The sequence below is a fragment of the Cicer arietinum genome, chromosome 6, assembly GCF_000331145.2.
Source record: "Cicer arietinum cultivar CDC Frontier isolate Library 1 chromosome 6, Cicar.CDCFrontier_v2.0, whole genome shotgun sequence".
Classification (NCBI taxonomy): domain Eukaryota; kingdom Viridiplantae; phylum Streptophyta; class Magnoliopsida; order Fabales; family Fabaceae; genus Cicer; species Cicer arietinum.
This window is the reverse complement of record NC_021165.2, coordinates 59,745,198-59,760,957: the sequence shown is the minus strand read 5'-3', so window position 1 is coordinate 59,760,957 and position 15,760 is coordinate 59,745,198. Positions and strand designations below refer to the sequence as shown.

Here is a 15,760-nt window from a genome sequence, read left to right as displayed (position 1 = left end):
ATTCACATTTTTTCTCTAATGATTATTTGGCATTTAAAATTTTTTAGTCGATGAATTTTTGACAATTCAAATTAATTTTAGCTGAAGAATTTTCGGTGTTTCAAATTCGTTTTAGATGTCTTTCTTGGTGTTTTGTTCTTAACATTTTTCAAGCTCGAAGTGTGTCACGACCTAAAATTTCGAGTATTTCTCGAATTTAATAGAGTCACCACCAAAGTTTATTTAAAATAAAAAAAAATCATTGGGAAACCCTTAAAAACAAAAAATAATGGTCTTTGAAACCAGGTTGAGTTCGGGTGTCGATTATACGTGAGAAATGTTCGGGAGTCGATTATACGTGAGAAATGTATTAACACCCTACGACATTCGTTAAAAAAACGGTTACTTATTAATTGTGCAAAATTTATATTAACTTAAAAAAATATTTACTTTTTTTTATAATAAATACAAATATAAATTATTATTTTTCATGAATGTGATATTGAAATAAAAGTGCTTAAAAGAGAGAGAGAGAGAGAGAGAGAGAGAGAGAGAGAGAGAGAGAGAGAGAGAAAACAAGAAATTTTAAAATTGTGCTTGACACAAGTGATCTCGTGCTCTTAGGTATTTTTGGGTGCGATGGAGAAATCAAAGCTATGTAGTTATTGGATAGAAAATGTGGATGTATTGATTGTATTTTAAAGAAAATTTGTTTTGTTGAAGAAAACAATTGTTTTGACAAAATAAAATGGATTTGTTTATTTTGAATAATTATTTTAAAATGTGAATTTTAAGACTATCAAATAGTATAACCTAAGTCTTAAAATCTCACAATGACTAAAAAGATGTCACACCTATCAAGTTATCACAATTTATGTTAACATAATTTGAAGATTTTATTTAATTTTATTGTTGAAAATATTTTTTTTTTGTAAGATTTAATGATTTAAGAAAAATATAAATAGAAGAATATGGTGAGCTAGTGCCACACAAATCAAAACGGTTGAACCCACTTATCTACTATGTGCAACTAACATGTACATGCAGTTCAACTTTCAATAAATCAACGTAACCATAACTAAAAGTCTCATTTTTAATTCTAAAGAAATAAAATGTATCATTTTATTTAAAACGTGGGATTAAGACATAGACAACGAAGAAGGAGGGGATAGTCCATGACTGATGGTGGTCGGCGATGGTCGCTTGTCCAATGGCTAGATGAAGTGATGATAAAAAATGATGCGCTTTGTTTCTAGTTTTTTTTTTTATTGTTCTCCTTTTTTATTTTGTTTTGAAATATATGGTTTCGAGGATGGAGTTAGTTTTTGTTTCTTCCTTATTCTTCTTATAACAAGTGCAAAATGTTTATTAAATATATTATTACTTATTTTTAATTGGTCGGACAAAATTGAGGTTACTAAAAATTATGAATATTATCGTTGTAAAACATAATAAAATATAAGGATTTAAATTTTGTCTAAATAAATTATGAAAGTAGATTAATTCTTAATGCAAGAGCACAAGTGATTGACAAAAATGAAAAATGATTGTCTCCAAATTGGTTACTGATGTGTAGATTGACATGAATAAAAATGACTTGTGTTCAGATTGGTTACCGATACAAAGATTGACATAAATGAAAAAATGATCGCCCTCTGATGGATTACCGATGTATAGTTCGACAAGAATGAAAAAATGATTGTCTTCAGATTGGTTATCGGTGCGTAGATTGACATAAATGAAAGAATGATTGTCTCCAGATTTGTTACTAGTGCGTAGATCAACAAGAATGAAAAATGATTGTTTTTAGATTGGTTACCGATGTGTACATTGATAATGGAAAATGCAACATTTGTTGAGTATAAGTAAAGTATAAATATAAGATTCCTACAATGTGTATATGCTAATGCGCATGATTCTGGAATTTCCAACAAAAATCCTCCTCGGCCTAAATCATAATTGTATCGCCTATCATAGGCCTTAGTAAATGCATCAATTAAAAAAATCCTAATTTTTAATACTCATTTAACACTAACGATTTTTCAAACTTATCATAGAGTATACTCAGAACAGATTTTACTCAATAAAATCCATAACGCACATATTATCAGTTATGAATACATAATCATATCAAAACTTAATCACCACAACAACATTAATATATCAGAATTCTCTCCACCACTAACTCGGTGCCGACGGTCTCGATTCCTTTTCGAGACTCAAGGAGATAACTACATAAACATAAATATTTATAACAATTTGTTAACTAAAATTTATCCAACCACAACAAAATTTCCAAAATTATATCTTTTTCACACATCAAACTTTTAAAACCAAATAATCTACATTATTTAGTTAAAACTAAATAAAACAAATATTACCCAAATCACACATACACACACTCGGATATTATATATATATTAACTAAAAACTAACTAAACAAATATCTAATTTTATAGATATTTTTTTATAAAAAAAATCATCATTACCCATCATATCACATCACATCTCAAAAATATATTTTTGGCATTTAATTCACAAAATACCAATAAAATTGGCTAAAAACGTCATCAATTCAACACAAAATACACTAAAATCACATAAATTAGAATTTAAAAACTATGGGTTTAACATGTAGCTTCAGTATATCCCATAGAAGATAAATGACTTACTAGCATGTCATTCTCACCAAAGATTACTATCAACTTGTTGTCCACTATAAACTTCAACTTTTGATGCAAAGTGGATGTTACTGCTCCAGTAACGTGAATCCATGGTCTCCCCAAAAGAGAACTAACTATATGCTGGTTTGATATCCATTACTTGGATAGTTATTTCAAAGTCATGTGGTCCGACTTGAATTGGCAAGTTAAACTCGCCAATGACCTCTCTCCTTGATCCATCAAATCTTTTTATTATCATAGAGCTAGGCTTTATATAGGATCCATCAATAGAGTATTTTGATAGTATTGATTTTGACATGACATTCAACGATGAACCAATGTCAACTAGCACTCTTGCAAATATATGATCATGACACTTCACAAAGATATGTAGTGCTTTATTGTGTATCATTGCCTCTGCTGGTAACTCATCGTTGGTGAAATTCAAACAACTACTAGCAGTGATGTTATCGACGACTCCGTCAAATTGGTCAACGATGATATTATTAGTAACATGAGCCTTATTTAGAACTTTCAATAGTGCCTCTCTATGTGGTTCAAAGTTTGATAATAGGAAAAGAACAGATACCTTGGAAGGAATTTGATTTAGCTGATCCATCAATATATTCACTTTATTTGATAAATTTCAAGAATTTATTAGCTTCCTCATCGAACACTGTCTTTTCGCAAACCTCTTGTTTTTTCATATTATGACTTAGAGCTTCATTTCCTTTGCATCTCTCATCTTTTCTAAGATGCTCAGGGACATAGACTGGACAACTTCGAGTCATGCCACCAATTCCTGAGATATTAGTGACATTTGTTTCTTTGGACATTGACCTACCACTTGACTTGTTTTCTTCGTGAGTGTCTACGTGAACTGTGACATCATAATTCCATGGTATGACATTTGTGCTTTTGTAAGGAAAATGAGTTGATACTTGAATAGTGATAGGTTTTGGCCCATTTGGAGTTGACTTGAGATCTTTTTTGCTATAATGGATCTCCAAATATCTTGGGAAAGTTGTTTTACTATCGATGTGAGACTCAAGGGTCAATACATGATTATCATCCTTTGCACGGCTTATCTCTATTATGTGATTGTCTGCAAATTCTTGAAGAAACTTCTTAAACTCTTCACAATTTTTGGGGTACTCTCCATTCAATCCGTAACTCATTGATCTTATTTCTCCTTTTTTCAAATCACAACTTTGGTGTGGACGAATTTAGTGTTCTTATTACCATATTTCACCCATTTCTCTTTGGATTTGTGGTACCATAACATTTCTTCCTGAGCAAGAATGTTTTTGTATTCAATATGAATGTCCTTTTGTAACTTAGTGTAGCTAAAAGAAGGATGAATATCTAACTGATAGTGAACGCCTTTGATCCAAGCCTTCAAAATCCTTTTTTTTTTCTTGAAATTTTTTCCAAAAACTTCTTGTTAAAAATGATGGATTATTCTTTGACCTTGTGCAACTTTCCAATAACATTGCTAGAACATGTGGTCTAAGTGTGATTCACAGGTAGGACATAACCAAAAAAATTTAACCATGTTGTCTAAAAATGAAAGCACATGTTCTTAAGGAAATGAGATTTTTTACAACTAAATAATAGGGGATTATGGTCAAACTTGTGGATGGAAAGCACAACCACAAGTAGGATAAAGGAGACGCCAATAATATTAGCCATACATTTGTCCAACTTCCTTCTAACACGAGTACCATGTTGAGTGTTATTCCTCCCCGGTGAAAATGACACCAATAGCAATTAAATTAGATAAATAACAATTAGATATCATATTATTAAATTGAATTGCTTGGTTCATATTAAAAGTCCCAAGTGAGACCTCATTACGGCTAAGCACCTCATTTATATGACCAATAATCATCAAAGGCTCATAGATATGGTTGAGAAGATGTCCAAGATTTTCCCACAATAGTTGACAAACAGTGAAAATAGGGGAACATAAACTATCGAACAAAACTAAGTCAAATCACCCTTTTGAATGGAAAAGATAATACAGTAACTATCATTGAGAGAAAAAACATAGTCATTGCTACAAGAGAGAATCCAAATATCTCCCGAAAACCCTTAAGTCTCTTCGATAAATAAAGAATAAAGTAGGATGATGAATAGATATAACATCCCTAATATGTCACTTAGATAGCTTCCTAAAGCTCCACAAATGTTTCAAGAAATCAAAAGTCATTGAAGAACTCCATACTTAGTCTACGAAAACAATTAGGTGAAGGGACACAATTTTCAAAAATTCAAAGAGAGAAACTACTTCCCACAAACAAATGGATAGAGAACACCAACACAGTATGGAATTATGGCAATCCCAGTCAAGACAACACCAACAGATGCGATAATTCTCATCACAGATGTAAGTGGTTTGGGAGGTGGAATTGTGATGAGATCCCTAATCTGGTATTAGCAGAGAAAATTGGGGTAAGAAAATATGTCAATGACTAATAACATAAATCACTATTATATTATGACTGATAAGATAAGAGCAGTTAATTATGCTTGTTAAATTTATACATTTAGCCTAATTCATGGTTTCAAAACTAAACTCTTTTTTAGTCTTATCTTTTTTCAATGTTATATTAGACTTTGATGTATAACATAATATTCACTGACATTGATTGGTTGCTTCCAATTCTTCTGCATTCCTTGTAGATGGTCCCTTCCAACAACCGCAACAATTGTTCTGCTCTCACTTGCCACTTTTAATAATTCGTAGCACATGTACCTGCATAGACCCAATATAAATGCATAATATTACTGTAGAAAAAATATAATCGTAACAGTTTCTCTATCTCACTGAGGAGACTCAAGTTTATTAGAAATATAAAAGTTAGAACTCAACTTTTATCTTTTAGATAGATACATAAGAGGCAATTTAAATGAAACTTTAAATTGAATTAAGTGCAATATTAGAACTTACTGATCTCTTTCATGCACAATGGTCTCCATAACAGTTGGTAACTTCTCACTCCTTATTTGTCTCCAAGTTAAAAGATCACGTTCACTGCATTCCTTTAACTGAAGAGGCAAAGTAAACCCATATTAGGATACAAACAACAACTTAGCATAGTATTGATAACTAGCGGATTAGATAATGAAATATATACCCATCTTTTAACATCATCAGAGCTAGAGAACGATGTCTTTGAACCATAAGAAGGAGAAAACAAATATTTTATGACGTGCCAGAGTGGCAACTTCCTCCATGTCCTCTTTATTGTAATCTGTATCAATCAAAATTAAAATCAATCAATAGACTAACAATCAAAATTAAAATCAATCAATAGACTAACAAAGTTGTAAGAACATAATCTTACAATGCAAACCAAGCTAAAATCACATTTGATAAAACTACAAACATTGAAAATAAGAAAGAAATAAATTGGGAACCATTTGAAGATGTTTTGTTGGAAAAAAACCTCTTTGATGTAGGAGTGGCGGAACTTGAACAAATACTTTGAGCGTGTTGAATTTTTTTTAATTGATAAATTAATTATAGTTTTTTATTATATATTAGAACTTTAGGTCGTAAATTTGCAATGTAAATACATAAACTTTTTTGTAAACTCAACTACAAAAAAAAGATAAATTGGACTGAAAAGTTGCATATATTTAGGATATACATAATTATGGTTATAATATATTGATTTGGTTAATATGTTTGGAGAGGAAAAAATATAAATAAAAAAATAGTTAGTTTGATTGAGTTTTTATAATTTTTCTCACAAAATTAAATCCATATTGAGATGAATAACATGTTGATTTGGTTATGTTTAACCAGATTGACATTAATAAAAATTAAGATACTTATTTTAAAAATATATAATTTTCTTTTTTCAAACACTAAATTTTTTATACTATTAAAACAATTACTTAAACACTTTTTAAACTACAATGAGAAAAATAATATATAAATAATTAAAAAATTCTTAAATACAACACATATTTATGATAACACTACTGATAAAGTCTAATGATTTTATTCAGATATTGGTGGTCAATTTTAAATGAAGTGAAATCATATTCAAATTAATAGAGATTGAGTTTATTTAATCAAATTTATATTAAACTCAAACAAAGAAAAAAAAATCAATTTAATTAATTTAATCCACTTGCTTGTATTTGATGTGTATGATTTGTGACTTTTGTAATGGATTTTAAGCACCCCTTGTTCTGTTTTTTAGATACATCTTTTCTTATTAAAAAATAAAAATAAAACCCTTACAATAATTATTTTTATAATCTTGATAATTATTTTTTTAATACATGCATAACTAATAAAATAATATTAACTATGTGTATTATTGTTGGAAGAAATTTTTATCAATTGAAATTGTTAAAATTTTATTTTTAATTTATATTATATTACAAAGAAAATAAATAGTTTTACATTTGTTTCTATTGAAAATTATCATTTAAAGAATCTTTATGATTAACAAATTATATTTGACTTTGTCATAAAAATGTTAGGATTATAACATTAAAATGATTAAAGAAATCATTTTATTATATTAGTATGAAAAACCAAAATTTCAAAAAAATGTATGAATTAAAATTTTTATCTAATCGTTCATATTATCTAACTCGATCCATAATAATATTATTAAGATAAATATTATGTCTCAAATTTAAATCTAAAATTTCGCATTATGTAAATTTGTATTAAGTTATATTTATCACTCTATCTTCGGACAAAATAAAAAATTCATGAAACCTGTATAGGACGATCACCAAGTACAACTTTGCCACCATACTTGATTGCTTCTCTATATGCCGAACGAAACTCAGCACCAGGATTCAGGTCAAGCTCATTGTACTTCTGTTAGAAATTCAAGAGAAGAAAAAACATGATACAAAAATATTCTTGAATAAGATGAAAATAATTGAAAAATGTAATAGGACGAAGAATATATATGATTGTCAAACTTTTAAACATGCCTTGGCGCAGTCCCAGTAATAAAGTACTGAAAATATGTTGCGTTTTTTCTTCAACAATTCCCACACATCTTTCGAAGTAAGTACCTGGAAGAAGCATAAAATAAATAAACATGAAGAAAGAAAACTTAGTAAGAATCAAAGTAATGATGAAATCAAGGCTCGTTTGTAGTTTAGTAGGGGATGAGAGATGGATTTTTAAAAAAAGAAGAAAATGGAAGGAGGGAATGACTTTGAGAGTTTTTTTTTTTTTTTTTGCAAATATAATTTTTTTTATGAACACACTCAAAATATGTAGGAGAATTTTTTAGGGATTAAAAATATTCTTAAAATACTTTATTGTTATAATATTTTAAAATTAAAAATATATTAATTATAAAATACTTTTATATAATGTGAAAAGTTTCTCTTTATTTTTTTTTATCACTTTTACTCCTCCCAAATTTCTTCCCTTCTATCTCCTCCAAACTTTTAAGAAAGAGCCTAAAGAAATTAGTTATACTATATGAGGATGTGGCCAAATTTAAGATTTGTTTAGATTGCAATGTGAGTATTTATATAAATATATATATATTAATTAAATCAAATATTAATATTTTACAGATATTTAATATTTAAATTTAAACAAATTAAAAATACTATATTTAGACTTAATTATAAGCACTTTTAAGAAAAAAATTATCCTTAAATAATAATCAAAAACAAAGGAACGCGCACGTGGCATTTGTGGCTGCAAAGGCCGCCACAAAGGAACGCGCACGTGGCATTTGTGGCTGCAAAGGCCGCCACAAAGGAACGCGCACGTGGCATTTGTGGCTGCAAAGGCCGCCACAAAGGAACGCGCACGTGGCATTTGTGGCTGCAAAGGCCGCCACAAAGGAACGCGCACGTGGCATTTGTGGCTGCAAAGGCCGCCACAAAGGAACGCGCACGTGGCATTTGTGGCTGCAAAGGCCGCCACAAAGGAACGCGCACGTGGCATTTGTGGCTGCAAAGGCCGCCACAAAGGAACGCGCACGTGGCATTTGTGGCTGCAAAGGCCGCCACAAAGGAACGCGCACGTGGCATTTGTGGCTGCAAAGGCCGCCACAAAGGAACGCGCACGTGGCATTTGTGGCTGCAAAGGCCGCCACAAAGGAACGCGCACGTGGCATTTGTGGCTGCAAAGGCCGCCACAAAGGAACGCGCACGTGGCATTTGTGGCTGCAAAGGCCGCCACAAAGGAACGCGCACGTGGCATTTGTGGCTGCAAAGGCCGCCACAAAGGAGGCCCAATCCAGCTGGATTTTGTGGCCGCTTAGGCCGTCACAAAGGATTGTACCGTTGGCATTACTGGCGGCAAAGGCCGCCACAAATGGAGGCCCAATTACTGGCGGAAAAGGCCGTCACAACGCATTTTACCGTTAGAATTACTGGCGGCAAAAGCCGCCACAAATGGCATTATAGCCGTTGGCTTTTCTGGCCGCCCAGGCCGCCACAAATATCAATATATCCGTTGGCATTGTGGCTGCTTTAGCCGCCACAAATGCTCAACCTGAATCTATATATATTTTTCTCCCCTCCTCCTTCATTTTTTCACATCCAACTTCTCTCTACAACCTCATTCTAACCATTCTCTCCTCCTTCTCTCTACACAAAATTACTCTTAAGCTTCATTTAAATTTGGTAAGTATAATTATATTATATATGTAGTTTTATAATTTTATTTTTTAATTTGATATAACTAATTAATGTTATTGATTTTTATTTTTACAGTGCTTGTTAATTATTTCGAAGACTTGCAAGCATATCGTACGTGAGTGAAAGCTTGAAGTCAGACGCTACTCGGCATCAAGTTAGTATTTTATATATTTTAAATTTAGATTAGTAAATATATATATTATTTTTAAAATATAGATTAGTAATATTTATATTTAGATTAGTTTTATAAATTTATTTTTAAAAAAATAGGAATGATGTTGTTTACATATTAATATATGATAAATTAAAGTTTCAAACCACGGTTAAAATATATTAGTTTTAATATAATTATTATTTAAAAAAACATTATTAAAATTGATGATATTATTATTTTTTGTTATAAATAAGTCTTGATTATTAGTCTTGATTTTTAAAAAAACATCATTTAAAATTTTATATAGGTTTATATATATTTATTGTATTGATATATATAATTTATTGTATTGATATATATATTATATTGATAATAATATATTATATATTATTGTATTGTATTGATAATAATATATTATATTGTATTGATATATATATATAATTTTATTTCGGTTTATATATATTTATTGTATTGATAATAATATATTATATTGTGTGCAGATGCATGCTCCCCTAATTGACATATAAATATGTCAAAATTTATATATAATGCTTTTGAAAAATAAAGCAATTAATATATAAAACATCGAGATATATATACACACACACACACACACAGATATATATATATATATATATATATATATATATGGATTTATACCGTAGTTGGATGTACGATAGGAATTTTCCTGGAAGAAAGGGTCTTAAACAACGTTTTGCTAACAAGGTTGAAGACTTTCTGAATTTTGCGAGAGTGCAACAAATTGTCCAAGATGAAGGGGGAATGAGATGTCCATGTTGTTTATGTCGATGTAGACGGTTTAAAAGTGAAGATGAAATAAGAGTGCATTTGTATGCAGATGGATTTATGCCTAACTACTGGATTTGGACTAATCATGGAGAAGAGTCTCCAGCGGCGCCTAATACTAGTACATCTATGGAGAATTATAACACAGGTCCTTCAAGTAGTACTACCATGTTAGGTATAGATTATTATAACTATCAACACTTTGAGGCGATGAATGATATGATCTCGGATGCTGTTGGGGTTAATTTGTCATTCAATGAAGATCAATATGACGATACCGATGGACTTCCCAATGAAGAAGCTCAGAGATTTTATGGTCTTTTGAAAGAGACAAATAAACCGTTGTTTGAAGGTTCTTCAAACTCAAAGTTATCAATGTGTATTAGACTATTAGGTCTAAAGTCTCAATTTCATGTTCCTGATTTAGCTTTGGATTTCATGACTAAAATGATGCTAGATGCAACACCTGTTAGAGATGGTTTGCCGCAAAGTTATTATGATGCGAAACGGTTAGTGTCAAAGTTAGGATTAGGTGTCAAGAGGATTGATTGTTGTGTTAAAGGTTGCATGTTGTATTATGACAATGAATTTGGTATAAATGATGCTAACTTAGTTGAATGCAAATTTTGTCAACAACCAAGGTATCACCAAAGGAATAACTCTAGGGTAAGTAGGGGAAAATCAATTCCAAGGAAAGCAATGTTTTACATACCTATTGTATCAAGATTGCATAGATTGTTTGCATCAATACAAACTGCAGGAAATATGACGTGGCATGATGAGAATAGAAGAAATTCAAGCGAGTTGCGACATCCGTCTGATGGTCAGGCATGGAAACACTTTGATCAAATGCATCCTGATTTTACGTCAGATCCACGCAATGTAAGACTTGGATTATCCTCAGATGGATTTACGCCGTACATACAAGCATCGTCTACTCCTTATTCTTGTTGGCCGGTTATTGTTACTCCTTACAATCTTCCTCCTGATATGTGTATGTCTAAACCTTATATGTTCTTAGCTGCTGTGATACCATGTCCTTCTAATCCTACAACTGGTATTGATATTTTTTTACAACATTTGATTGACGATTTGAAGAGGTTGTGGAATGGTGTCTTGACATATGATATTGCTCGGAGAGAAAATTTTATGATGAGAGCTGCATTGATGTGGACCATTAATGATTTCCCCGCTTATGGGATGTTGTCAGGATGGGGCACCCATGGTAAATTAGTTTGTCCTATTTGTATGGAAGATACAAAAGCATTTACTTTAAAATTTGGCGGGAAAGCATCGTGGTTTGACTCGCATCGTAGGTTTTTACCTGCTGATCATGCATTTAGAAGGAACAAAGCTGCATTTATGAAGGGCTATGCAGAAAGTCTAGGACCCCCGCTTAAGTTGACATCAGAACAAGTTTGGAATAAAGTAAAAGATATGCCAAAGGTACATGTTGTTAATGGTGTGGCCTGTAAACCACAAGGTTATGGACAATGGCACAATTGGACAAAAAGATGTATTTTTTGGGATCTACCGTATTGGAAAGATAATCTTTTGAGACATAATCTCGATGTAATGCATATTGAGAAAAATTTCTTTGACAACATATTTAATACTGTGATGAATGTGAAAGGAAAAACAAAAGATAATGACAAAGCCAGAAAAGACATAGGTATATATTGCAGACGACCAGATTTGTTGTTGGTGGAACAAAACGGCAAGACCCTAAAACCTCGTGCGAATTACACTTTATCTACTGATGAAGCCAAATCTGTTTATCGTTGGATCAAAGAGCTGAAGACGCCTGACGGTTATTGTTCTAATTTGGCAAGATGTGCTGATGTGGAAAATGGGAGGATGCATGGGATGAAAAGTCATGATTGTCATATATTTTTAGAGTGTTTACTTCCTATTGCCTTTAGTGCTTTACCGACACATGTATTGAACCCACTTATTGAAGTGAGTCAATATTTCAAGAATTTGTGTTCTTCAACACTCTATGATAAAGATCTCATCAAGATGGAAAATGACATTCCGATCATTCTATGTAAGTTGGAGAAAGTATTTCCTCCTGGGTTTTTTGATTCCATGGAGCATCTCTCAGTGCATCTTGCAAGTGAAGCTAGGCTTGGTGGACCAGTTCAGTATAGATGGATGTATCCATTTGAAAGGTGATATATATATACATATACTTGATTTTCAATATACTTCAACTTATATATACATGGAGCTTATTGTACATCTCTTTGTATATTATAGGTTCATGGGTTATTCAAAACGGTCGGTGAAAAACAAAGCTAGAGTTGAGGGCTCAATTTGTTCATCTTACCTTCACCGTGAAACAACACACTTTTGTTCTCATTATTTCAACAACGAAACGTTGTCACCAGTTAACGGAAGAAACGCTACTGATAGTGTTATACGTCATCCACATGCTTTATCAGTTTTTTGCTTGTCTGGTCATCATGCTGGTAGGGATTTTCCGATTTTCTGGCCAAGCGACAAAGTATTTAATGCGGCACATGTTCACGTTTTGATTAACTGCACCGAAGTTAAACCATACATTGAGTACGTTTCAAATTTCTCTTCATATTAATTATATTTAATTATATGATTAAATTGATATTCACCATATATATGGTCATCGATCAGGGCATTTTTAAATACGGGACAATCATCTGATGATATACATTCAAATTTCCCATTATGGTTTCAACAACAAGTGCATCTCGAAGAACAAACTCCTATCAACATCCACTTAAGGCACTTATCTATGGGCCCGAGTAGAAGTTTCAAAGAATGGCACACCTATTACGTCAATGGATACAAATTTCACACCGAATCTTGGACTGAAGGAAAAGAAACAATTAATAGTGGAGTTTGTATGAAAAGTGTCTCTGATAGTGGTGTAGTAGAAGATTTCTATGGCATAATTGAGCATATTTACGAAATTGACTACACGTTCCTAGATTATGCGAAAAAAGTGGTGTTGTTTTACTGTAAGTGGTTTGATCCATCTAGCAGAGGAACTAAAATAAATTTGATATCCAATACTGTAGACATTCGTATGAGCAAAAAATATCCACGGTTTGATCCATTTGCCCTGGCCCATAATGTAAGACAAGTCTATTATGTTCCTTATCCATCAACTGTCAGAAGCAAACAAGGTTGGTGTGCTGCAATCAAAACAAGACCAACGAGTGGAATCGAAGAAGTTGAAGCAGGTCAAAATGAAGAAGTTGCATTTCAAATGGATGAAATGTCAAATTTGGATCATGTGATTGGAGATGAGACTATTAGTCAACTTTGTCATGAGTCACACATTGGAGAAGAAGTTGATGAACAAGAAATAGATGAATTAGAGAATGATGAAGGCAATGACTTAATTCACTCATCAAATGACGACGACGATGATGACGAAGACGAAGACGAAGACAATTAATTAATTATATATATATGTGTGTTTCTATATCTATAATATTATATATTGTAATTGAAATGAACGACACCTTATATATATATTTTTATATTTTATATATATTTCTTTATTTATGTCAGTGTTATAATTTATTTATGTATACTTCATTATTAATTAATCTTATGTTAATTGTATACACACATATATTATATTATATATATGTATGGATATGGATATATATATATATAGACATGGCTTCAGTGTCGGGAGTAGGAGGATCTGCAGGAGGATCAGGAGGTTCGGATGGATCGGGAGGAACAGGAACGGCGGCAATACGAGGAATATCCAAAACATCACGTGGTAAGAAAAAAGTTGCTAAACGTGTTGTTAATGACCCATCTCTCATGCCGATGCCGTCCATTGGTACTAGTGGTGGAGCTATTCCTCTATATCCGGAGGTCCCAGTAGAGCCTTATACCTTAGACGAAATAATGGATCCCGGATGTGTTGATTGCTACAACCGCATTGTCATCATTCCAGAAGGAGATGGGTATGTAAACTATGATTGATTAAATATTTCATTATTATTGCAATGTAAATACATTATTAATTTTATTAATTTATTTTTATATTTAATTTGCATATAAACTTTGAAGATATCTTCCTTTTAAATCATCTGCAAAGGCAATTGCTGAAGTCATACAAGAGAAATATAAAAAACCATGGTTGTCTTGGGGTGAGATAAAAGAGGATAAGACACCTCAAATTAGGGAAGTTGATCAGTTTTTACATTGTTTCAAAGTAAGTCATTAGATTAATTTATTTAATTACTATTTATTTATACATTTGATTAATTTACTGAATTACTAATTATATTTTTAATATTTTTTAAATTTCAACAAACAACAGACCAAATGCACTTGGAAAAGAGAGCATGATGCCGCAGTTTTGGCTTCATTTGACCATCGCTTTTCAAAGCGTCTCTCATCTATGTTGGCTTACGCACGTAATAAGGGGGAGGAAAAACGGCCTAATTGGATTGGTGAAAATGTTTGGACTGCTTTGTGGAGGAAATGGAACACAGATGCTTACAAACAGAAGAGAGAAAAAGCAAAGACTAATAGAGCATCTGAGAGGGGTACCAGTACTCATAAGGGAGGTTCCATGTCTGCTGGAGAAATTAAATATTATATGGTAATTTATTATTATTTATAATATATATCTATTAATTTATATTCAATTAATCATCACATTTCACCAACTTATAAACTTGACATTAATTTAATATTTTAGGAAAAGCAACTTGGAAGGGAGGTCACTCAGGCTGAGATACATCGCTATCTTCATGTTAATCCTGAAACAAATGAGTATACTGATGAATTATCAAAAAATATTCAGGTAATTATTATATATTAATTGTTATATATTAATTAGACCTATAAATTATTATATATTAATTATTAACTATTTTATTTTTTTATTTTTAATATAGGAACAACTTCAACAAATCATGAAAGAATGGGATGATCATCAAGCTACTCTTCCTCCTGCTCAGCGAGCTGGTCCAGTGCAGCGGAAACAATATGAGACCGCAAGTTTTATGCACATCAGTGGTGGCAAGTACAAAGGGCGTGTGCTGGGTGCCGGTAGTTTATCATCAACCTTTAAGAAAGGTCCAACCGGCTATATTCAGACTGAGACGTCTTCTTCTTATGCTAGTACGGATCGATCTCATCGTCCGTCGATAGATAATGATCTTGACCAGTTAAAGAAGCAATGGGCAAGGGAGCAAGAAGAAAAGACACAACAGCTGATACAAGCCGCAATTGATAAATTGAATGAGGAGTGGAAACAAAAGTTTCAAGAGCAGCAGCAGCAGTTTCAGCAGCAACAACAACAATTTCAACAACAACAATTTTCATTTCCTCCTGTGTTTCATCAGCAGTTCCCGCCTCGGCCTCAATACTTGCCTCAACAACCACTATTCCAGCAGCAACAAAATTACTCTCAATACTCCCAGCAGCAGCAACCGCCTCCAAATTTCCAACAGCAACACCAGGATCCTCCGAACTCTGCCTTCCAGCAACAGCA

General features: G+C 32.1%; 2 protein-coding genes across 2 annotated transcripts in view; one reads left to right on the top strand and one right to left on the bottom strand.

The window, feature by feature from the left end:
- Positions 1 to 4,659: 4,659 nt before the first annotated feature.
- Positions 4,660 to 15,760, bottom strand: part of LOC101488717 (uncharacterized) — a 13,508-nt gene continuing 2,407 nt past the window's right edge. Inside the window, exons 4-9 of the mRNA XM_004514001.4 lie at positions 7,614 to 7,697; positions 7,390 to 7,494; positions 5,783 to 5,899; positions 5,596 to 5,693; positions 5,289 to 5,400; positions 4,660 to 5,072 (exon numbers count right to left, since the gene is read on the bottom strand). Coding sequence (XP_004514058.2) covers positions 4,929 to 5,072; positions 5,289 to 5,400; positions 5,596 to 5,693; positions 5,783 to 5,899; positions 7,390 to 7,494; positions 7,614 to 7,697 — 660 coding nt within the window. The 3' untranslated portion in view covers positions 4,660 to 4,928. The remainder of the gene's footprint in view (positions 5,073 to 5,288; positions 5,401 to 5,595; positions 5,694 to 5,782; positions 5,900 to 7,389; positions 7,495 to 7,613; positions 7,698 to 15,760) is intronic.
- Positions 9,365 to 14,482, top strand: LOC140920924 (uncharacterized). The gene is made up of 3 exons (XM_073370222.1): positions 9,365 to 9,444; positions 13,919 to 14,219; positions 14,326 to 14,482. Exons 2-3 carry the CDS (start codon positions 13,921 to 13,923, stop codon positions 14,480 to 14,482), a joined length of 456 nt encoding a protein of 151 aa, XP_073226323.1. The 5' UTR covers positions 9,365 to 9,444; positions 13,919 to 13,920.